This window comes from Neovison vison, chromosome 9, assembly GCF_020171115.1.
Source record: "Neovison vison isolate M4711 chromosome 9, ASM_NN_V1, whole genome shotgun sequence".
Classification (NCBI taxonomy): domain Eukaryota; kingdom Metazoa; phylum Chordata; class Mammalia; order Carnivora; family Mustelidae; genus Neogale; species Neogale vison.
In genome coordinates this window covers 37,345,071-37,369,568 of record NC_058099.1, presented here as the reverse complement: position 1 = coordinate 37,369,568, position 24,498 = coordinate 37,345,071, and the positions used below count along the sequence as shown (strand labels likewise).

Here is a 24,498-nt window from a genome sequence, read left to right as displayed (position 1 = left end):
TCTCTAAGGGCCTAAATGCCACGGCCACTCCATTTAAATTTGCCGAAGTCCTCCCTAAAATCACCATCTTGCTGCCTCTGTTTTTCCCCACAGCATAATTTCCACATATAACATTAAAATATCGTATTACTGCAAAACATATTACTTCTTTCTTATTGTCACATCTCATTCTACCTTCATTAAAAGTTTTGGGAAAGCAAAGATTTGTTTTATTCATTGCTCTATTAGAGTACCTGCCACATAGCAGGTACCCAGTAAACATCTGTGGAATAAATAAACTAGCAAAAGTCCCTAAGACAGAATGTCTGCCTAGAAGATAGTGTATAGGTAATGATGCCAAAATATGGGTCAAATGAAAGGACTGAGAAAAATCTTCCCTATTTGACAATCTCCCTCTTAAGGATTAGTTAATCCTTACCTATTACAATGAGTATCCATTAAGTGGGAAGAATAAACAGCATTATCTATCAGTGAGTGAAAACCTCACTTTAAAATTAGAGGGTATACTTGATACATAACAGAAGGCAGTCTTAAGACACACAATACACTATCTACACCCCAGGTAAATGCTAATATGAAATTGCATCAGTTACAGTTCTAATAAACTATTCAGTTAGCTCATTAGTAAGTGTTACCTATAATAACAAACACTGCATTGAGGAACTAGATTTATGGGCATTCGTTGGACTACCCTTTCAGCTTTTCAGTGTGCATAAAAATGTTCATAAAAAAATTTTTGAGGAGAAATGTACTTACACTCTCTCCCACGACTGCCACCTCTTCCTTTCCGGTTGTTGTTTCCACGTCCACGATTTATTTCTCTTTCACTTCTCTTCTCTCTATTCTCTTTGTTTTCTGAACTTTCTTTTCCAAAATTCTTCTTCTTTCCCCCTACAGTCTCCCATGAAGTCTACCAAAAAGAAGAGTGGCCAGAGTTGTCATTCAAAGTGTATACAATTATCAAGGATATGTGCATATACCTTCTAGACCTAATAACCCATGCCCTGCAGCTCATTTTCCTACCATTTTAATTCTTATCCGTATCTTTCTACTTTCTGATGAAAAAGACAGCAAACCTCTTGCTAAGCTCCTGTTGCCATACACAGCACAGAAGAGTACAGAAACTAACTGAATTAACAAAACACTGTATGTTGTTCCACCAGAGCCTTTTCCTATGCTGATTTAAAAATAAACGTCATTTCCCCAAGACTATGCCACCTCCACCTAAGCAATGGCCTTAAATCTATGAATAAGTAAGTTAGCTCAAAGAATACAAAATTAGGGGCGCCTGGGTGGCTCAGTGGGTTAAGCCACTGCCTTCAGCTCAGGTCATGATCTCAGGGTCCTCGGATCGAGTCCCGCATCGGGCTCTCTGCTCAGCAGGGAGCCTGCTCCCTCCTCTCTCTCTCTGCCTGCCTCTCTGCCTACTTGTGATCTCTCTCTGTCAAATAAATAAATAAAATCTTTAAAAAAAAAAAAAAAAAAGAATACAAAATTACATTGAAATGCTTTCCTAAAACCTCAGGTATAACTTGCTCCATTCAGTTAACCAAAGTTAACAATCTAAAAAAATTTAAAGGTAGGCAAATAAATCTGGGTTTGGTTTCTTTTTAAACTAAGTACCCAAAATTTCAACCACAAAGATGTGTTTCCAGGGCACCTGCATGGCTCAGTCATTAAGCATCTGCCTTTGCCTCAAGTCACGATCCCAGGCTCCTGGGATCAATCCCCGCATGACGGGGGGGGGGGTCCCTAAGCCTGCTTCTCCCTCTACTCTGCTTGTGTTCCCTCTCTCCCTGTCAAATAAATAAAAATATTTTTAGGGACGCCTGGGTGGCTCAGTTGGTTAAGCAGCTGCCTTCGGCTCAGGTCATGATCTCAGCGTCCTGGGATCGAGTCCCACATCGGGCTCCTTGCTCGGCAGGGAGCCTGCTTCTCCCTCTGCCTCTGCCTGCCTCTCTGTCTGCCTGTGCTCGCTCTCTCTCCCTCTCTCTCTGACAAATAAATAAATAAAATCTTAAAAAAATATATATATATTTTTAAAAAATAAATAAAAAGACGTGTTTCAAATAAGAAGTCAAAATAACTTATATAACCTCCCTTCACTGCTTCTCCTCTAATGGTAATTGAAATCAATTTATCATATATAAAATTATATATAAATTGCTGAGAAAAGAACACTTCATCCTTGTAAAAATAAGTGGTATTAAGATATCAATAAAGTTACATTACTGAGAAATCCCCAAACTGGCACATTTGTTTCTGTTTACTTTGTCATCATCTACCTCATTTCACAAGAGATTTGAAGTGATTCAATCCCAAAATAAGAGCAAGAACTATTTTAGGCTTAAAAAAAAATCTTAGGAACAAAAGGAAATTAGTAATATTGTATATCCAAATCAACATAAGCACTAGAAACTAATAAACTAAAATTAAAGAAACATAGCTGAATTACATTCAAAAGGGTGGAGGCCAGATTTAGAACACTTTTGTGGCAAGAATTTTTTTGACATCTACAAACCTCTACTGAACCCCTGATTTAGTTACAGATAAAATCGTAAGATGTGAAAAAAATAAAAATTAAAACACGTTATTTTCCAACTATAAGCTTTGATCAAAATTTTTTAAAAATCAGCAATTGGCAGTTAATAATCTGGCATATTCACTTCTGGTGAATACCCATCTAATCTAATCTTCCTACAAGTCTACCCGGGAATAATAACCACACGTTAGTTAGTTCACAGCTTTTAGCCAAGCAATTCTATTAAATTTATAATTGTGCAAGCTTTTATATACAGACAATCATTAGAATGAAGGATGGGGGGATTCTCCAAATGTCTACCTTAAGAGATTATACTGTAAAACATGCACAAAGGGAGCAATACGTAGCCACTTAGAGCTATCCAGGTGGGGGTGGGTGCCTCAATTGGTGGCTCAATAGGTCAAAAATGTGCCTTTAGCTCAGGTCATGATCCTGGGACCCTGGGCCCTGGAATGGAGCCAGCACTGGGCTTCTCCCTCTCTCCTTTTCCCTCTCCTGCTTCTCCCTTCCACTCATGCTCCCACGCATGCATGCACACTCTCTCTCTCAAATAAATAAAATCTTTAGGAAAAAAAAAGGTTACCCAGGTGTACACAGAAAGAGATCCATGATATAAGTATAGCAAGCTAACAACTAACAGTGTATAAAATAGGATTATATTTGTTAGTTCAAAGAAAAGCCCACATATATATATATATATATATATATATATATATATACTGAAAAAAGGAGTAGTTATCTAAATGAGGATATTGTTTAATTTATCATTCCATACTGGTAGTTGTTTAAGATTTATCTGAGAGTGGGGCGCCTGGGTGGCTCAGTGGGTTAAGCCGCTGCCTTCGGCTCAGATCATTATCTCAGGGTCCTGGGATCGAGTCCCGCATCGGGCTCTCTGCTCAGTAGGGAGCCTGCTTCCTCCTCTCTCTCTCTCTCTGCCTGCCTCTCTGCCTACTTGTGATCTCTCTCTGTCAAATAAATAAAATAAAATATTTTAAAAAAAAAAAAAAAAAACAAGATTTATCTGAGAGACAGATCATGCATGCACACACACGGAGAGGGAGAAGCAGATGCCCCACCAAGCACAGAGCCCAATGTAGAGCTCGATCCCAGAACCCTGATATCATGACCTGAGTCAAAGACAGATCTGCTCAACTGACTGAGGCACCCAGGCATCCCTCTACATTGCTTTTTTAATTAGAGAAAACAATAAAGCTTGTTTATTCCAGAGAAATAATTGTATGAACTCAATATGCTTGCTAATACGAATAAACAAGACACCTGTGCAAGACAGAATCCTGTCCTCTTAGGTTAATATGACAAAAAGTAAATTCTAGAAGACCTAGAAAAATTACACATAGTAGAGTCAGCACAGGTGCATCTGTATACAATTTCCATTGTCTTTTTTTTTTTAAAGATTTACCTATTTGTGAGAGAGAGAGCGCGCCCACGCAAGCACAAGCAGGGTGAACAGCAGAGGGAGAAGCAGACTCCCTGCTAAGCAGGAAGCCTGATGGAGGGGCTCAGTGCCGGAACTCCGGGAAAATGACCTGTCCAAAGGCAGATTCTTAACCAACTGAGCCACCCAGGTGCCCCTGTATGTGAAACATTTGAGAAAAACATCTTAGCCCATTTCATTAAGCCAAGGATGGCCACAAGTAAGTCTTGGGCTTGTGAAATCTACTAAGACTGACAAGAACTTATTTGTGGGGGAAAGTAAGGAGAGCAAACTTAAGGGGCAATTGGTCTAATGCCACTGTAAATGTTAAAGAGAGTATCGCACACTTGGCACAATAGTCTGTGAGCATGCACACAAGCTTTCAACATGAACGGAACTTCTGATAACCTTTGTTATCTGTACTTGGCTACCTGTAGAATAGGTCTGAAGAAACTCTGAAAGGAAGAATGGTCCTCCCAGACACTACAGAAAAGTAGCTTTCCAGGCCAACTAATTAAAAATCTACACAACACATGGGGCGCCTGGGTGGCTCAGTGGGTTAAGCCGCTGCCTTCGGCTCAGGTCATGATCTCAGGGTCCTGGGATCGAGTCCCACATCAGGCTCTCTGCTCGGCGGGGAGCCTGCTTCCTCCTCTCTCTCTGCCTGCCTCTCTGCCTACTTGTAATCTCTCTCTGTCAAATAAATAAATAAAATCTTTTAAAAAAATAAATAAATAAAAATAAAAATCTACACAACACAAATAAGTTACTTAAAAAAAAAGGTACATTAATGCAAGAGACTGATATTTCATAATGATTGTCACTCAAAACAGCATTATAATGAAATAAAAGGTTTATCAATACTTATGATCATGCTGAATGTTTTACTTTGTAACAGGTCCTTGAACAGAGAAAGACAAACTCATTCTTAAAATTATCAGGGACAGGGGAGACTGGGTGGCTCAGTGGGTTAAACCTCTGCCATCAGCTCAGGTAACGATCTCAGGGTCCTGGGATCAAGCGCTGCATCAGGCTCTCTGCTCAGAGGGAGCCTGCTCCCCCACCCCCACCCCAGCTGCCTCTCTGCATATTTGTAATTTCTCTATCAAATAAATGAATAAAATCTTTCAAAAAAGGAAAAAAATTATCAGGGACAATTCAACCTAACTCCCCCCCCTCAAAGTAATAATTTTGTTTCAGGGGTGCCTGGTCAGGCATCTGTATTTGGCTCAGGTCATGATCCTAGGTTCCTTGGAGTGAACCGTGCATCTGGTTCCCTCTTGGCAGCAGCCTGCTTCTTCCTCTCCGTCTGTCCCTCCCCTGCTTGTCCCTCTCTCTCGTTCCCTCTCTCCCTCAAATAAATAAATAAAATCTTTAAAATAATAGTAATTTTGTTTTCAGAAGATCCTGGCACAAATTAAGGTTAGTCAACAGGACAATATTTGTTTGCTTTCATGGTTTATTTTAAATGTTCTTGCTCTTAGCAACCCTACCATGTTTATTTTGTCTAGCACCTCCACTCCAATAAACTCTATCCTAGTCAGGGGAAGGTAGGTATTCCTTACAGCTGGTTAGCCATGGCTCCTAGAGACAGCAATCAGGTAGGCAACAAGACAAACACTATGGAAGAATGATCCTAAACAAACCAGAATTTCAAAAGGACTTTCACTCTGGCTCTCCGTTTCTACCACAGCCTTCTCATCTCTCAACCAGTATACGCCTTTTGTGTCGGGTATTCATGCCCTAATTTGCTCTTTTCTGATCTATGAAGAAACCAAACTAGATCCAACCTCACTATGTGATTTCCACACTCAGCGTAACCAAAGATATGTTCTTTACCATTCAACCCAGAACTACCTCCTTTGAATTCAGTCCCAAAGGAGTGTGAGAAGTTAAAACTCAATAAAACACAGAAAACTGGACATTTATTTAAGACTTGAAAATTCACGGGCGCCTGGGTGGCTCAGTGGGTTAAGCCTCTGCCTTCGGCTCAGGTCATGATCTCGGGGTCCTGAGATCGAGCCCTACATCAGGCTCTCTGCTCGGCAGGTGAGCCTGCTTCCCCCCCATTCTCTGCCTGCCTCTCTGCCTGTGATTTCTGTCAAATACATAAATAAAATCTTAAAATAAAAACAAAAAAGGTGGGGGGTGGCTTGAAAATTCAACACCCTACCAGAGAAAGAATTAAGTTAGCTAGAGCTAAAGGAAAGACAACACAAAGTAGTATCCTGACTTACCTTAAACACATAAAAAGAAACAGGCCCTCCAATACACAATTTGGCAATATTTCATTTATTCACAGCGATTAAATATATATAATAAAATATGTATAAAGGAGGTAGTTTAGGGGTGCCTGGGTGGCTCAGTCATTTAAGTGTTCAACTTTTATTTATTTATTTATTTATTTGACAGAGAGACAGGTGGGGGCGGGGTAGGGATGGGAGGACAGGCTCCCCACTGAGCAGAGAGCCTGATGCAGGGCTTAATGCCAGGACCCTGAGATCATGACCTTAGTCAAAGGCAGAGGCTCTACCCACTGAGCCACCCAGGCGTCCCGGGAGACAGAATCTTAAGCAGGCTGCATACCAGTGCAGAACTTGACTCAGGGCTCTATCTCACAACCCTGAGACAATGACCCAAGCCAAAGAGTTGGACACTTGGGGTGCCTCGGTGGCTCAGTCGGTTAAGCGTCTGCCTTTGGCTCAGGTCGTTATCTCAGAGTCCTGGGATCGAGTCCCGCATCCGGCTCCTTGCTCAGCAGGGAGCTGCTTCTCCCTCTGTCTCTACCTGCCTCTCTGCCTGCTCGTGCTCTTTCTCTCTCTCTGACAAATAAACAAATAAAATCTTAAAAAAAAAAAAAAAATTCTGTCTCCCCCTCTTCCCTATGTCTCTCACCCAATCTCTCTCCCTCTCTACAAAAACAAGACAAACACAAAGAAACAAAAACTGAGAGCCATTCTATACTGCATCCATTAGCAATCAGGTTAACAAATTCCTAGGGCACCTGGGCGGTTCAGTCGTTAAGTGTCTGCCTTTGGTCCAGGTCATGATCCCAGGGTCCTGGGATGGAGCCCTATATCAGGCTCCCTGTTCAGTGGGAGTCTGCTTCTCCCTCTCCCATGGCTTATGCTCCCTCTCTTGCTGTCTCTTTCTCTGTCAAATAAATAAATAAAATCTTTAAAAAAAAAAAAAAGTAAACATATTCCTCATATTTTATAAAACCCAGAAAATATAAGCCTAATAAGTATCAGCAAACAAAAAATATTCAAAATTTTATTTATTTTGACACTTAACATAATGTATTTACCCAACAAACTGACAGACTAGTATCATCTTGCATGGAATTTTACCCATAGATACTGCTATACTCAGATAGTGAAATACTAGCCCAAACATCTTATTCTTACATTATTCATTCTGCTTACTTCCTATTAAATATATTCATTTTACTACTGAGCTTGTCACAACAGTTCATTTTTATATAGCCTGCCTCTAATACAACCCTATCCTTAAAAACGAGAACCTTGGGGTGCCTGGGTGCTCAGTGGGTTGAGGCCTCTGCCTTCGGCTCAGGTCATGATCCTAGGTTCCTGGGATCGAGCCCCATGTTGGGCTCTCTGCTCAGCGGGGAGCCTGCTTCCCCCCCTCTCTCTCTCTGCCTGCCTCTCTGCCTACTTGAGATCTCTCTGTCAAATAAATAAATAAAAGCTTTAAAAAAAATAAAAAGTAATAAAAAATAAAATAAAAAATAAAAACGAGAACCTGATTAAACCCAAAGAGTGACAAGGAAGGCACGTTGGTTGTGTTCATCCTTATAGCCCATCTAAAGGAGAATCATTATTTGTTTTCATCTGTTTTGAAATGGTGAGCTGAAAATACAAATGAGGGTCACCTGGCTGCTTTAAGCCAGTTAGCATCTACCTTTGACTCAGGTCATGATCCCAGTGTCCTGGGATCAAGCCTGGCATTGGGATCCCTGCTCGGCGGGGAGTCTGCCTCTCCCCCTCTCTTCACCCCTCTCCTTGCTCATGCTCATTCTCTCAAATTAGTTTGAAAGGAAATAGAAATGAAACACTGCGCAGCATGCCTCGATAGCTCAGTTGGTTTAAGCAGCTGCCTTCAGCACAGGTCATGATACCCCAGTCCTACGACTGAGCCTTAAGCGGGGATCCCCCTTCTCCTTCTCTACCCCTCCCTTCACTTTCTCTCTCTCTCTCTCATAAATAAAATCTAAGAAAAGAAAAGGGGAGGGGAGGGGGAAAGGAAAAGGGAAGGAAAGGAAGAAAAAAGGAAAGAAAAGAAACAAAAGGAAATGAGAAGAAAAAAATGAAAAGAGACAAGACAAGATAGTGCAATCTCCATGGAGAATCAAGAGATTAGGGCTGACACTGCCTTGTGCGGCTTTAGCTGTATCCTTCCTAAAATAAAAGGGACAAGCTTTAGTGTGCCTGCACAGTCCTCAAAATTTACTAAGCTTAAACCAACAATACCTTTCTTTCTCATTTTATCTGTCAAATGGTCATGAAAATGTGTCTATAGAACATTCACACATAAACAAATAGATATACAGCAAACTCTGGTTTTCGTTTAGTTTAGAGATGTAAGGAGTAATAAGAGATGACAACTGAGATGAAGAAACATGAGCAGTGAAGCCAAGAGAAGTTTTCTTTTTTTTTTTAAAGATTTTATTTATTTATTTGACAGACAGAGATCACAAGTAGGCAGAGAGGCAGGCAGAGAAAGAGGAAGGGAAGCAGGCTCCCCACTGAGCAGAGAGCCTGATGCGGGGCTTGATTCCAGGACCCTGGGATCATGACCTGAGCCGAAGGCAGAGGCTTTAACCCACTGCGCCACCCAGGTACCCCGCCAAGAGAAGTTTTAAAAGGTGAAAATGTCCACAGGCCCAGAGAATTTGGAAACTATGTAAGGCTGGGGTAGAACACCAAGTTCCTTTTCAACTCTTCAGATTCTACAACTTCATGAAGAAATCATATGTAACAAAAAGTCATTTCAGGTTAGTGTTCTTTCTGGTCTTAAAGCAAACATGGAGTGGAACCCATAATGCCCTCCACTCCCACCCCCAAAAAAGAGAAGTCCAAAATGCAACAGGGAATTGGAGATAAATCTTAGCACTGCAAATCATTTAACAGTATTTATTAATAATTCTTACCGTGTCTGAATTCCCTTCCAGCAATATATTGATAGCTTTGTTCACATCTCCGTTACAGTCATGTAGGGCCACTATGCATTCATCCTGATTTTTCCCCGTCACTTCCATAAGCTGTTCAAATTATAAGAAAATGGTTAAGGAGACCCTAAAATGGCATTTGATACCAATTTTAAGATTCTTCTATTTAAAAACAGAAATTACATAATCCTTCCTCATGAAGATGACCTCCTTCCATACCCTGAGCTGATAATGCAAGAACAGATTTACCTGCTTTTTGTGACCATCACTTGTCTTTTCATCAATACAGAGTCAAACAACAAATCAACTCTCCTCCAAGAAGACGAAGTATCAGATTAATGAGCAGTACACAAATATATATATAAACATTCTCAGCATACTCAGGATCAGCTCTGACTACTCCAACTTAGTTCAATGGCCTAGGATTCCCAAAATTCTGAACTACTCAAAGTATACATGGCCACCATAACAGAACATCTAGTCCAACTATGTTATACAAAGAAAACATTCCCTATGTGGTTTATCACTGCTTGGATTAGAAGACTCCATATTTAAAAAAAAAAAAAAAAAAAAGACTCCATAAACATAGTTAAGTGACAACACCCAAAGGTCTCACAAGTGCAATTCTACAGCTATCACAAACTCACTCCTAGACATAGTACTTGTGCAAGCAGCTTCAACAGGGTGCTACATTTGAAGTAATCAAAGAAAGCCCCTTGGTACATTCTCTTTACTAAGGGAGATTAAGGGGCGCCTGGGTGGCTCAGTGGGTTAAGCTCTGCCTTCGGCTCAGGTCATGGTCTCAGGGTCCTGGGATTGAGCCCTATATCGGGCTCCCTGCTCAGCAGGGAGACTGCTTCCCCCTCTCTGCCTGCCTCTCTGTCTACTTGTGATCCCTCTCTCTCTCTCTGTCAAATAAATAAATATAATCTTAAAAAAAGAAAAAAGGAAAGATTAAGCTATTTAACATTTTCATCACAAGTACAATCACAAATTAGATACAATATACATGTTTCTCAATTACCAGCAAACAAATGTATGATTTAAGTATCTCTTGTGTTTTACACACATTTAACTGTTTTAGTGTGTACCACCTATTCAAAGTAGTTTGACACCAACATCTGAAGTGATTTCTCTGTGGTCAAAAAACGAATTAACAGGAAGACCTATGTGGAGTCCAGGTATCCTGATCTCATGAATAGAACTCTTCGCACTGTACCACTCTCTCTGCTTTCTTCCGTGCCATTGCACGGTGAGAGTTCTACACCTTTACAGCTTTCCAGTCCTTTGGTCTTTGGGCATCAACTAGTGTCAGTTTTTATCAGTGTCTCTATTAACCAAACACCTGTAGTATACAAGTGATAAGATGCACATTAAATATCAAAATTACTCCCCAGTGACTGGAACAGTAAGAGAGCAAACTAAAGTTTAACCATAAAACTCTGAGCTCCTGGACCAGTGTTCCTTTTTGTGTATCTGCTATACTAGTCAGATGAAAGACAATATGATATGTAGAATTATGTCTCAAACTATACATAAATCTCATTCCGGAAAATAAGTGCTATCGTTTTTAATAAATTCTTGTTGTGGCCTTCTAAAATTACTACCATTAGTCTAATGACAGCAATTTTAAGTATTAACAAAGAGTTTACACAGTAAAGAGAAGTTAGGCAGCAAGCTAGGCATGAGCAATAGGATGATGGACCTTAGATATCACGATGGAGAGCCCCAAATGAAGACAGACTGGGACCACCCCATCCTACCCATCTAGCAATGGGTTTGTCGTTACAACATCCTGGGCAGGAGTAAGAGCTAAATTTGTTGTGCTTGTTGCACTTGTGCAGAAAGAAGTAGCTTGTCCTTATTTGACCTAATATCTCTAAAATAGAAATAATGTTGCAGTTTGCTACCCCATGCAGGCATTTTAAATACAACTTGGGAAAGAACATGGTAGCTGGCTAATGATTATATAATCCAAGGCCTGTCACTCAACTGTTGCAACTCTAGAGCTGCCCAAAAGAAAAGGCCACACTACAAAGTTTCCGAAGCCATCTTTTCTCTTGACTAGCCTGCTTCTCTCTTGGGAGGTACTTTAATAAAACTCTGTTCGCTTTCATCCTGCTGCTCTGTAATTCTTTACAGTAGCAGTGAAAAGAACCAAGGTTTCTTTCCTCTTCCAGCTAACTCTCAGTAACAAGTTCACTGTGGGACAGTCATTCCAGCAATGACTTGTAGACCTCTATCAAGGTCTGGATCGAGATAAGGGTTATATAGCTTGATTTCTAGAATCTTGAAAGGAAAAGCAGCCTTATCAGGAAATAAGATTTTGAAATTTTTATTACCAAAAATGCCTCTCATTAAAGTTGTATATGAAGACATCAAACTAAAATTAATGTTATATTTTTCCAGCATATGTTTGGATTCATCATCACCAATTTTGGAGAAGGCAATTTGGTTCTTTTTTTTTTTTTAAAGATTTTATTTATTTGACAGATAGAGATCACAAGCAGGCAGAGAAGCAGGCAGAGAGAGGAGGAAGCAGGCTCCCTGCTGAGCAGAGAGCCCTATGTGGGGGTCAATCCCAGGACCCTGGGATCATGACCTGAACCGAAGGCAGAGGCTTTAACCCACTGAGCCACCCAGGCGCCCCGGCAATTTGGTTATTAACATTAAACAAGACTTTCTGAGAACTTGCCAAATATTTGACGTATGTTCTATACCCAGGTACAGAAAAGGTCAATGTGCTTCTCCACGATGTCTAGATCATTGTTGGTAACATTTTTGTGACTAGGATGATTCTACTACCAAAATAATAGTATCCTTTGCCACAAACATACCTGTTTAACTTTAGCTTCAAATTCTGAATCATTTTTATCAAAGATCACTTGAGCGAGACGCATCTGTTCAGCTGTTGCCTGAAAAGTACACACAGAATTATTAAAAAGATCTCAGCACCTAAAATACAAGTTAGATGCCAAAAATCTCCTGCAAGAAGATAAAAAGCTCAAGCACTACAGTACTATGATAACAAAAACAGTGATTAGAGCTCTCAAATGTTTACAACCTGCTTCCATAAGCCAAATAAACATCAAATTAAACGGCATAAGGGTCCCATTCCTTTGGCCAAATGACCTAGTTATTATTCATCTTAACTGGCCATGTGACTCGTTTAAATGTTCTTTGCCTTGGGGAAATGGAGTAAATAAGAACTACAGAAAATCAGAAGAACAGTAAACAGTGGAGACTGCTAGGACACAGGCTTAGAACCAGCATGTCTGTCAAAAAAAAAAACCAAAAAAACACTGCTGTCAACTCTTTTAAGATATCCTGGTCAGCTCTGAAGAGCAAATGCTGTATTTTACTAAATAAATACTATTTTTAGGGGTGCCTGGGTGGCTCAGTTGGTTAGGCAACTACCTTTGGCTCAGGTTATGCTTAGCATAAACCTGCTCAACAGAGATCTGCTTCTCCCTCTGCCCCTCACCTTACTCATGCTCCCTCTCCCAAGTAATAATTAAAATCTTTAAATTAATTAACTAATTAATTAATTCTGTGTGCTATTTAGTAATATACCAATTTGGTTTGTTAGTTTTGACAAAGGAACCTTGATTATGATAACAGGAAACTGAGAAGCATGCATATAGGAACTCTGTACTATTTCCATGCAACTTTCCAATGAACCTAAAATTACTCTAAAAATTTACTGAAATTAAAATATTACTCTTGAAGCACCTGGGAGGCTCAATCAGTTAAGTGTCTGCCTTCAGCTCAGATCCTGATCCCAGGAGCCAGAGATGGAGCCCTGAGTTGGGCTCCCAGCTCAGCAGAGAGCCGCCTTCTTCCCCTCCCCCTCCCTCTCCATTCATGCTCCCTCACTTTATCTGTCTCAAATAAATAAAAACTTTAAATAATGATGATAATAATAATAAAGTAAAAATATTACCCTTGTTAACAAAAACCTTTACTAACTCCCAACATAAATATTTTAAAAGGTGAACCACTTAATGAATGAGCACAGAGAATGAAAAAAAAAAAATCCAGGAGCTAACAACGAACAATTTTTCTGCTCAAACACTATAAAAGATCTAGGCTTATAACTAAATTTGTACACATATCCATGATAGATTTCTTGCAATAAATATAAAGATGTGAAACTACTGACCAAAGAAGTATCTAGAAAAATGTTTTGTACATCCAATGACGTACAAAATCTAATGATGTACTATATGTTGGCTAATTGTATCTAAATTTAAAAAAAGGAAAAAAGAAAGAAAAACATTTCATACCATCTGTTCAAAAATTCTCTGCACACCGGCTACAAAGATTTATTCTCCACCAGCAGAATAAAACAGCCTGTTTCCTCAAAATCTTTCCAACTTAAAAAAAAAAAAAATTCCAATTTAAACAGTGAAAAATGGTGTCTATTTAGTCTAATTTTTATTTCTAAAGTCACTAAGTAAGGATAATCTTTTTAATATATACTTAGTAATATTACATTGACAAAAAACACTACCAAGCTAGAAAATCTTCATGTGGTAAGATAGTAAAGATTAGTTAAGTCAGTAATCATTAATAAAAGCTAATTCTAAGGGGAAAGTTGCATGAGGAACATACTATTTGCACATGGTCTCAAAGTGTCCCCACATGATTGTTTTTTAGCTGTTAGGTGAAACACAGTTAATAAATCAGAGGAAATACAAGAACTCTGGACTGAATGAATCAACATCTTCAGTGAGGGGCAGATAGATATGACATAACTCCACCCACCATAATCTGAGAAATAATCAAAAGTCCTCTGTGTGGTATTCCAATCAGAGTTCTATAACCTAAATCTAATCATGAGGAAGAATCAAATTCACACTGAAGTTTTTGTTTGTTTGCTTGTTATTAGGAATTATCCATTTAGGGGTGCCTGGGTGCCTCAGTGGGTTAAAGCCTCTGCCTTTGGCTCAGGTCATGGTCTCAGGGTCCTAGGATCCAGTCCGGCGTCCGGCTCTCTGCTCGGCAGGGAGCCTGCTTCCTCCTCTCTCTCTCTACTTGGGATCTCGGTCTATTAAATAAATAAATAAATAAATAAAAATCTTAAAAAAAAAAGAATTATCCATTTAGGGGTGGCCTGGGTGGCTCAGTGGGTTAAGCCTCTACCTTTGGCTCAGATCATGATCCCAGGGTCCTGGGATCGAGCCCCACATCTGGCTTTCTGTTCAGCAGGGAGCCTGCTTCCCCCCTTTTTCTGCCTGCCTCTCTACCTATTTGTGATCTCTGTCAAATAGATAAAATATATTTTTTTTAAATTATTCATTTATTTGAGAGAAAGAGTGCAAGCATATGAGCAGGGGGAGGAGCAGTGAGAGACAAGCAGACTCCCTACTGGGCGCTAGGCTTGATCCCATGGACCTGAGCCAAAAACGAAGAGTTGGATTTTTAACTGACTGAGGAACCCAGAAGGCCCAAAGAATATTTTACATTAAAACTGGCTTATTTTTTTTTTCTAAATTGCCAGAATTTTGGAAGACAAAGGCTAAGAGTTACCTAGACTAAAGATACATGTCAAACAAAAGGGGTATGTGCTGATACTATACTAGAATGGGGAAACATGCTATGCTACAAGGGACATTACCAGAGAAACTGACATTGGAATAATTGAATACTGAAATAACTAAAAATAATGTATATATTAATACATGCATACAATGTACATGTGTACACAGATATAAAATATAGAGGAAAATAAAAGAGCAAAAGTGGCACCATGTTAAAAATTTCATTAGAAGGGACATCTGGGTGGCTCAGAGGGTTAAGCCTCTGCCTTTGGCTCAGGTCATGATCTCAGGGTCCTGGGATCCAGCACCATATCGGGTTCTCTGCTCGGCAGGGAGACTGCTTCCCCACTTCTCTCTGCCTGCCTGCTTGTGATCTCTTTCTATCAAATAAATAAATAAAATCTTAAAAAAAAAATCTCATTAAGAGGTGGCTCGGTGGGTTGGGCCACTGCCTTCGGCTCGGGTCATGATTCTCAGGGTCCTGGGATCGGGTCCCGCGTCAGGCTCTCTGCTCAGCGGGGAGCCTGCTTCCCTCTCTCTCTCTGCCTGCCTCTCCGTCTACTTGTGATTTCTCTCCGTCAAATAAATAAATAAAAATAAAATCTTAAAAAAAAAAAAATAAAGAGTATGTAAGAAAGAGTTCTTTAAACTACTCCTTCAACTTTAGAGCAAAACCAAAATCCCATGGACAACAATATTATCATAAAACTAGATGACTGGGGCGCCTGGGTGGCTCAGTGGGTTAAAGCCTCTGCCTTCCGCTCAGGTCATGATCCCAGGGTCCTGGGATCGAGCCCCACATCAGGCTGTCTGCTCTGCAGGTAGCCTGCTTCCTCTTCTCTCTCTCTCTGCCTGCCTCTCTGCCTACTTGGGATCTCTGTCAAATAAATAAATAAAATCTTTAAAAAATAATAATAATAATAAAAATAGATGACACAGTATCCCTCACAAGCCTCCAAATACAAACATGTAAAGAAAAACCATCCACAGATATAGTATATCTCCCAGGACCCTAAGATCATGACTTGAGCCAAGATCAAGAGTGAGATGCTTAACCTGCTGAGCCACCCAGGTGCCCCACCATTATCAACTCTTGAAACTAACCATCTAGGGCTCTCATTAAGAGAAAATGACTAGCAGAATCAAAATTAAACCACATATAGACGAAAGTAAACAAGGTCCACACTGGGGGAGGGGTGGGGTGGGGAAATCTCAGAAAGTAAGCCAACATAATTACACAGTAAAGAAACTCTCTGAAATTAGAAAAGCCACTCAGAACCACGCTGCCATCTGAAAGTACAAAGGAAAACTCACTGCATATAACAATGAACGACAGAGGGGCACCCGGGTACTAAGATCAAGCCCGGCATCAGGCTCTCTGATTGGTGGGAGCCTGCTTTCCCCCCACCCTCTGCCTGCCTTTGCCTACTTGTGATCTCTGTCAGATAAATAAATTAAATCTTAAAAAAAAAAAAATGAGCGACAGAAAAATAAAGGTCAAATCCCATACAAAGTTAATATAAGAAAAACAATAAGGAGGGGCGCCTGGGTGGCTCAGTGGGTTAAAGCCTCTGCCTTCAGCTCGGGTCATGATCCCAGGGTCCTGGGATCGAGCCCTACATCGGGCTCTCTGCTCAGCAGGGAGACTGCTTCCCACTCTCTATCTCTCTGCCTGCCTCTCTGCCTACTTGTGATCTCTCTCTCTCAAATAAATAAATAAAAATCTTTAAAAAAAAAAAAAAAAGAGACATTTATTTGGAGAGAGCACAGCAGGAGAGGGGAGCACAGACTGAGATGAAGAAGCAGCCTCCCCACTGTACAGGGAGCCCAATGCAGGCTCAATCCCATGAGCCTGGGATCATGGCCTAAGCTAACAACAGATGCTTAATCAACTGAGCCACCAAGGCACCCCTTTCAAAATAGTTTTTTAGGGACCCCTGGATGCCTCAGTCAGTTGAGTAACTATCTCTGGCTCAGGTCCTGATCCCAAAGTCCTGGAATCGAGTACCCCATCAGGCTCCTAGCTCAGGAGAGAGCCTGCTTCCTCACCCTCTGCCTGCTGCTCCCCCTGCTTGTGCTTGTTCTCTCGTTCTGACAAATAAATATTTTTTTAAATAGTTTAATTTTAAAGAAGTAAACAGACAACAGTATAAATAAGTGAAAAAGAGTAGAAAAGAGGGGGGAAAATCTGATTCTTTGGTGAAGGGGGGGAAAAATCAACGAAACTGAAAACTTTTCAGCTAAATCCATCAAGAAAAGAGAGAGAAGACTAATGTCATTAAAACTAGGAATGAAATAGGTGACATTACTACCTATGTTAGAGGAATAAAAGGGTTTATAAGAGAATTTCATGAACAAATGTATGCCACAAATTGTATAACCTCTAAAAAGACAGTAACTATTGAAACTGTGTCAAGATAAATAAAAACTCTTTAACAAGTGATTGAATAAGCCATCAAGAAGTTCCCATAGGGGCGCCTGGCTGGCTCTGTCAGAAGAGGATGCAACTCCTGATCTCAGGGTCATGATTTCAGCACCATGTTGGGTATGGAGCCCACTTTAAATAAATAAATAAAAAGTTTCCACAGAGAAAAACCCAGGGCCAGATGGTAAATTCTACCATATGATGAAGGAATTAACACCAATACCAATTCTTTTCAAACTCTTCCAAAAAATACAGAAGGGAACACTTCCTAATTCATTCTATAAGGTCAGTTTTATTATCCTAATACCAAAATTAAAAAATCACAAGAAAAGACAACTACACAAAAATACCACTATAGATAAAAAATCTTCCACAAAATTCTAGCAAACCAGCAACATACAAAAAGGATTATATACTATTACCAAGTTTTATCACAAGAATTCAAGGTTAACATCTGAACAATGTAATATATTAATAAAGTCACAAAACCCCATGAATATTTCAGAAGACATACAGAAAGCATTGGATAAAATCCAACATCCTTTCATGATAACAAAGACTCAACAAATTAGAAAAGAAGGCAACTTCCTCAACCTAATAAAGGCAACTACAAAAACCACAGCTAACAAAATGCTTAATACTGAAGGACAGCTGAAAGCTTTCCCCCCAAGATCAAGAACAGAAAAAGGTGTCTGTTCTAACCTTTTGTACTGGAGGGTCTAATTAAAGCAATTAAACAAGAAAAGTCCTGTGGCAATTAAGCAACAAAAGTAGGGGAACACCTATACGAAGAAAGATGGAAAATGTCTAAATAAATACCCTTACGATATGCATGCAAACTTCAGAAAACGTATTAAAACGATTATACAGGAAAAGGTTAACAACTATCTGGCAAGCAAGCATCATGAAATTCTTCATCCCTAAAGCATTATCCTTCCATAAGACCAAAAAAGTTCCTATTATAAAAATTATTAAATATCATGAAGTGGAGCTTCGATTTTATCGCTAGCAAAGATCTCAGACATAGTAATACAGTTCAACTCCACAGTGTGTCCCTAAGCAATTTACTGACATTTTATGTTGGGTGTTAAAGGCACAGGGCTCCTAACTACCCAAGGTCTGTAGTGCCCAGTGTATCAATCATACTGCCTCCAAGGTAAGGAGAAAGCTATTTTACCAGTCTAAGAATATAGTAATGACGGTCTAGGTTAGTGTGGTTCATGTGGTTACCATAAGAAGGAAGAGATGTAAAGGGAAAGGATATTTTTTTCTTGAAAATACTTGAAGACTGAGGAAAAGGACGACAACGTGTGCAAGGACTAGAAAACTGGGAGAACACAGTCCACATTAGTTATGGGAAAACTGCAGAGTCTGAAGGGAAAAGAGGCACACAGAAAGATAAAATGAGAGTTAGAGGCAAGTGAAAGAAATCAGCAGTACATAAAGAAAATCGCCAGAACCCTAAAAGAAGGCAGGATGTCTGTACCCAGAAAACATAATAAAATCCACAGAACCTTTTGTGATGAGGGTGATGTTCTGTGTTTTGAGAGGACTGAGTTATACAGGTACATGCAACCAATAAAAAATGATCTGATAACACTTAAAATGTCTCTGTATATAAATTTTACCTTTAAAAAAAAAAGAGGAACCTAAACAAGTATCAAACTCTAGTTATATATGTATATACACTAAAGAGCTTAGGATGAAAGTATATTGATGACTTCAATTTACCTTGAAATACATCAAGAAAATAAGATAAAATAATGGATAGCTAGTCAGATGTAATAAAACAAATAAATCAAAAAGCCAATTTTGGGACAACTGGTTAGCTCAGTCAGTTAAGTGCCTGCCCTCAGCCCAGGTCACAATCCCAGCCCACATGAGGCTCCTTGATTGGCAGGCAGCCTGCTTCTCCCTATCCTCCCTGCTTGTGCTCTCTCTAGCTCTCTCCCAAAAAAATAAATAAAATCTTTAAAAAAAAAAAAAAAAAGAAGAAAAAAGCTAATTTTGAGTATATGGGTTTTCACCATACAACTCTTTTCAATGACTCTTTGCATTTGAACATTTTCATAATAAAATGTTAGGGGGAGGGATGCCTGGGTGGCTCAGTCAGTTAAGCGGCTGCCTTTGGCTCAGGTCATGATCCCAGGGTACTGGGATCCAGTCCCACATCCGGCTCCTTGTTCATCGGGAAACCTGCTTCTCTCCTTCTGCCTACCACTCTGCTTGCTTGTGCCTGCTCTCTCTCTTTCTGCCAAAATATAAATAAATAAAATCTTTTTTAAAAAAAATAATGTTAGGGGAAAAAAATTTCAACACTTCACCATTTCTCCCTCTGCCTGTCACGCTTCCCCTGCTTATGCTCTGACAAATAAAAAATAAAATCTTAAAAAAAAAAAAAGTGACTGGTTCAAGACATTTCAGACAGAAAATATAACATACAGCAATGACAGAGTATAAGACACAGCTAAAACCAAGGATTCTGGCTGTAGTATCTTTCTGAAAGGCGTGGGGGATTACAAGTAATAGGGTAGGGGGGAAAACAGTCACCAACAATAGATCTAAAAGCAGCAATATTTAAACTTGAAAAGTGCCTGAGAATGCCTGTGCTTCCTTAATGTACACAAGTTACAAATGGTAAAAAATGCTTCCCGTGACTCTATTAAACTATCTTACAAAGTATTAACAAGAAAACACTTAAACTGACTTTCTCTAAGGACTGTAAGAACAGTTATTGATAATAGCATTTTACTATAGGCAACAGTCTAGGGCTTCCATATATTTTTTACATTTTCATTTTATATTGTTTCACCCCCAAATTTCTAAAATGTAAAGTTAAGGGGCCCCTAGCTGGCTCAGTAGAGCCTGCAACTGGATCTCAGAATCATGACTTCAAGCCCCATACTGGGTGTGGAGCCTACATTAAAAATACACATAGGGGCACCTGGGTGGCTCAGTGGGTTAAGCCTCTGCCTTCAGCTCAGGTCATGATCTCAGGGTTCTGGGATCAAGTCCCGCATCAGGCTCTCTGGTCAGCAGAGAGCCTGCTTCCTCCTCCTCTCTCTCTCTCTGCCTGCCTCTCTGCCTACTTGTGATCTCTCTGTCAAATAAATAAATAAAATCTTTAAAAAAAAAAATACACATAAAGATGGGGAGGGAGACAAAACATAAGAGACTCTTAATCTCACAAAACAAACTGAGGGTTGTTGGGGGGTGGGGGTATGTGGGGAGGGTGACTGGATTGTGGACACTGGGAGAGTATGTGCAATGGTGAGTGCTATTAAGTGTGTAAGCCTGATGATTCACAGATCTGCACCCCTGAAACAATATATATGTTAATAAAAAAAAAAATACACCTACATACATAAAATAAATAAAACATAAAGTCATACATTAGGTAAATACCAAGTGCTAATTTATTGAGACTTAATTTTCTCAGCTTAAGCACTAGGACTCAAATATTCTTTGCATTTCACTTCAGTAATATCATCTGTATTCTTCCTAAGAGAGCCATTTAAACTTAACTTTGGGGACGCCTGGGTGGCTCAGTTGGTTGGGCAGCTGCCTTCAGCTTGGGTCATGATCCCAGCGTCCTGGGATTGAGTCCCACATCGGGCTCCTTGCTCGGCAGGGAGCCTGCTTCTCCCTCTGTCTCTGCCTGCCTCTCTGTCTGCCTGTGCTCGCTCTCTCTCCCTCTCTCTCTCTGACAAATAAATAAAATCTTAAAAAAAAAAAAAAATCTTAAACTTAACTTTGGAAGCAGACCTGATGGACTTAACAGCTGTTCTAACAACTACAGTACTTTAATACTAGCCTGTCATATTAATGAAATAAAAAGCATTTTACATCAGAACTTTAAATATTTTTTACTTTTGTTGACTACCCTAGCCAAGGAAATTACGTTAAATATGCAATAAAGAAAACTCCAGGGGCACCTGGGTGGCTCGGTGGGTTAAAGCCTCTGCCTTTGGCTCAGGTCATGATCCCAGGATCCTGGGATCAAGCCCTGCATGGGGCTCTCTGCTCAGCGGGGAGCCTGCTTCCTCCTCTCTCTCTCTCTCTCTCTGCCTGCCTCTCTGCCTACTTGTGATCTCTGCCTGTCAAATAAATAAATAAAATCTTTAAAAAAAAAAATACAAAAAAAAACCCCAGGGGTGCTTGGGTGGCTCAGTGGGTTAAGCCGATGCCTTAAGCTCAGGTCATGATCTCAGGGTCCTGGGATCGAGTCCCACATCGGGCTCTCTGCTCTGCAGGGAGCTTACTTCCCTCTCTCTCTGCCTGCTTCTCTGCCTATTTGTGATCTCTGTCAAATAAATAAAATCTTTTTTAAGAAAATAATTTTAAAATAAATTTAAAAAAAACATAAAGAAAACCCCAAACATAAATTCAAGACAGGAAACTTGCCAGGACAACCTCTGGGAAATGTCAAGAAATCTGTACAACTTGAAAAATCAAAGGAAAAAGCAAAATCAACTGATAATTTGAAGTTAAACAAGGTGAATGCAGCCTACCCTACGACAACTATTAGTGACATTCACCATCCAACTGTCAGCTTGAAAAAGAGTCTTGCCAATAAAAGCAGATGTACTAATCTCTTCCTCTGAGTCTCTCTTCCATTCACTTGACTTATAATGGGCTAAGCTACTTTCATTTTTTTTCTCCTGATGTTTTAAGTAAACTCCACCCCCCCAAAGGACTTAACACACAACATGGGAATCAAGAGTTACATGCTTCGTGACTGAGCCAGCGAGGCACTCCAGAGCTAAACTACTTTCACAGTGAAGAATGTCTTGACAACTTTCCTATGGAAGCCAAATATTTTTCTGTTGTATCTGCCATGCCAAAAATTTGGAAACATAACGAAATACAATTTTTTTAAATCATTATGTTCACCACCCAAAGATAAACATTATTAACATAGTCTACTTTTTTTTTTTCTTGTTTTAACAGTTTTTTCATACTGTAATTTTGGGTCCTGTCTCAGTTGATCAGGAGCCAGGCATTTTCCAACATAATTTCAAACAGTATTATAATCACTTCATAACTTGGGTGGAATATACAATGAGGAAATGTTATCGCTTCCTGAATACAACATACACCATTTCTAATTCCTTACAACCATCCTGAAAAGGAAAACATTATGCTCCACGTCATGTTTTTTAACCATTTATGTATTTGAGAGAGAGGGACGGAGAAAGCACACAAGCCCAGGAAGGGGCAGAGGAGCGAGCCCTGCTGAGCAGGGAGACTGATGCTGTGGATTCCAGGACCCCAAGACCATGACCCAAGCCTAAGGCAGACATTCAGCCAACTGAGCCACTCAGATGCCCCTTCATGTCACATTTTAAAAACCTGGGGATCTGGGAGCCTTGGTGGCTCAGTCGGTTAAGCTTGCCTGCCTTCAGCTCCAGGTCACGATCCTAGAATACTGGGACAGAGTCTTGCATCAAGCTCCCTGTTCAGCGGGGAGTCTGCTTCTCTTGCTGACCTTCCCCACCTTGTGCTTTTTCTCTCCCCCGTCTCTCACACAAAGAAATAAAATCTTTTAAAAATAAAAAAATTGGGGGCGCATGGGTGGCTCAGTGGGTTAAAGCCTCTGCTTTCGGCTCAGGTCATGGTCTCAGGGTCCTGGGATCGAGCCCCGCATCGGGCTCTCTGCTCAGCAGGGAGCCTGCTTCCTCCTCTCTCTGCCTGCCTCTCTGCCTGCTTGTGATCTCTGTCTGTCAAATAAATAAATAAAATCTTTTTAAAAATAAATAAATAAATAAAATAAAAATTAAAAAACTGGGGCGTCTGGGTGGCTCAGTTGGTTAAGTGACTGCCTTCAGCTCAGGTCATGATCCCAGAGTCCTGGGATCAAGTCCCGCATCGGGCTCTCTGCTCAGCGGGGAGTCTGCTTCCTCCTCTCTCTCTGCCTGCCTCTCTCTCTACTTGTGATCTCTGTCAAATAAGTAAATAAAATCTTTAAAAAAAATTAAAAAATAAAAAAAATATAAATGACTGGAGAACAGACATCTGAATACAATGTATGAAAAAGCACTTAATTAGCTAAAAGGGACAATACTGAGACAACTGGGAAAAGAGTAATATAGTCTGTAGGTTATATGAGTTGATTTCCTGATTTTTTTAATAATGGTTCTATAACAAGTCCTTGGAAAAAAAAAATACTGAAGTATTCAGATGTGGTATGTAATTCTCAAAAGGTTGTAGGGGGCAAACTGTATATAGTTTCTTCTTTGTAGAAAGGAGAAAATATAAACATGGTAAAAATGTTAGTACCTGGGAGAGCTGAACAAAGGAGATTCAGGAATTATGTATACTACTCTTTCCTATAAATCTCAAAGCATGTTTTTTGGGTTTTGTTTTGTTTTGAAGTGAGGTTCAAAGAGACTTAAGTAATTCAGTTAGTAAAGTGACAGACCCACTTTACTCATAATCTAAAGATGGTCTTAGATTGATGAGATAAATGAACATTAACAATGTTATTCATACTGTTTGAGAAATTCTCACCATACTATTATAAAAAGGGAAATTAGGAATCTAAGTGTCTAACAATTCTTCCCACAGCTCAGCGGGCAGTTTTTTATCTAATTACATAAAATGAGCTGCCCCAAAAGAGACCATGAAAACTAATCGTGACAACAACCCTTGGGAGAACAGTCTGGAGACTCTGATTCACCGGATATCAGCCCAAGGACTCTACTTGGGTGGGAGATAGAAACAATTTAGATTCTCAACATTTCATTTGGCCCTCTTTAAAAGATCACACTTTTTTTTTTTTTAATTTTCTTAAAAGATGTTGTTTATTTGAGAGAGAAACAGAGAGAGAGAGAGAGAGAGAACAAGCAGGGCAAGAGGGAGAAGCAGGCTCTCTGCTAAGCCAGGGAGCCCAATGCTGGGCTCCATACAAGAACCCTGGGATCATGACCCAAGGCAGAACTATGATCCCCCGGGATCATAACCCAAAAGCAGATGCTTAACTGACTGAGCCATCTAGGCACCCCTAAAAGATTGCACTTAAATTTTTTTTTTTTTTTTTTGAAGTATTCTCTACATCCCAACTTGTAAGCTCAAACTTACAACACTGAGATCAGGAAGCACATGCTCCACTGACTGAGCCAGTCAGTTACCCCTAAAAGATTACACTTTTTTCCCCCCATATAATAACTTTTAATTTTGACTAATTCGATAAACAACAACAAAATGTTGTTTTAATTTATATTTATTTTATTAGCAGGGCTGCACCTATGATTACTCCTAACTTTTATTTCTTCTTTGATATGAAAATGTTTCATTATTAGCCTCATAAGCATTCACCTACAAAAGGAGGGTGTAATATAGTCAAAATTTTTGCAACAAGAA

The 24,498-nt window shown here is 39.8% G+C and overlaps 1 protein-coding gene across 6 annotated transcripts in view; it reads right to left on the bottom strand.

Annotated features, from left to right (window-relative positions):
• UBAP2 (ubiquitin associated protein 2) overlaps nucleotides 1–24,498 on the bottom strand; it is a 137,011-nt gene that overhangs the window by 69,477 nt on the left and 43,036 nt on the right. For 5 of the 6 annotated variants that reach the window (XM_044265504.1, XM_044265503.1, XM_044265509.1 and 2 more), the window contains exons 3-5: nucleotides 12,006–12,083; nucleotides 9,151–9,261; nucleotides 757–910 (exon numbers count right to left, since the gene is read on the bottom strand). In XM_044265504.1, the coding sequence (XP_044121439.1) occupies nucleotides 757–910; nucleotides 9,151–9,261; nucleotides 12,006–12,083 (343 nt within the window). Of the gene's footprint in view, nucleotides 1–756; nucleotides 911–9,150; nucleotides 9,262–12,005; nucleotides 12,084–13,454; nucleotides 13,545–24,498 lie in introns of all 6 variants that reach the window. The other variant, XM_044265507.1, reaches the window with a different exon arrangement.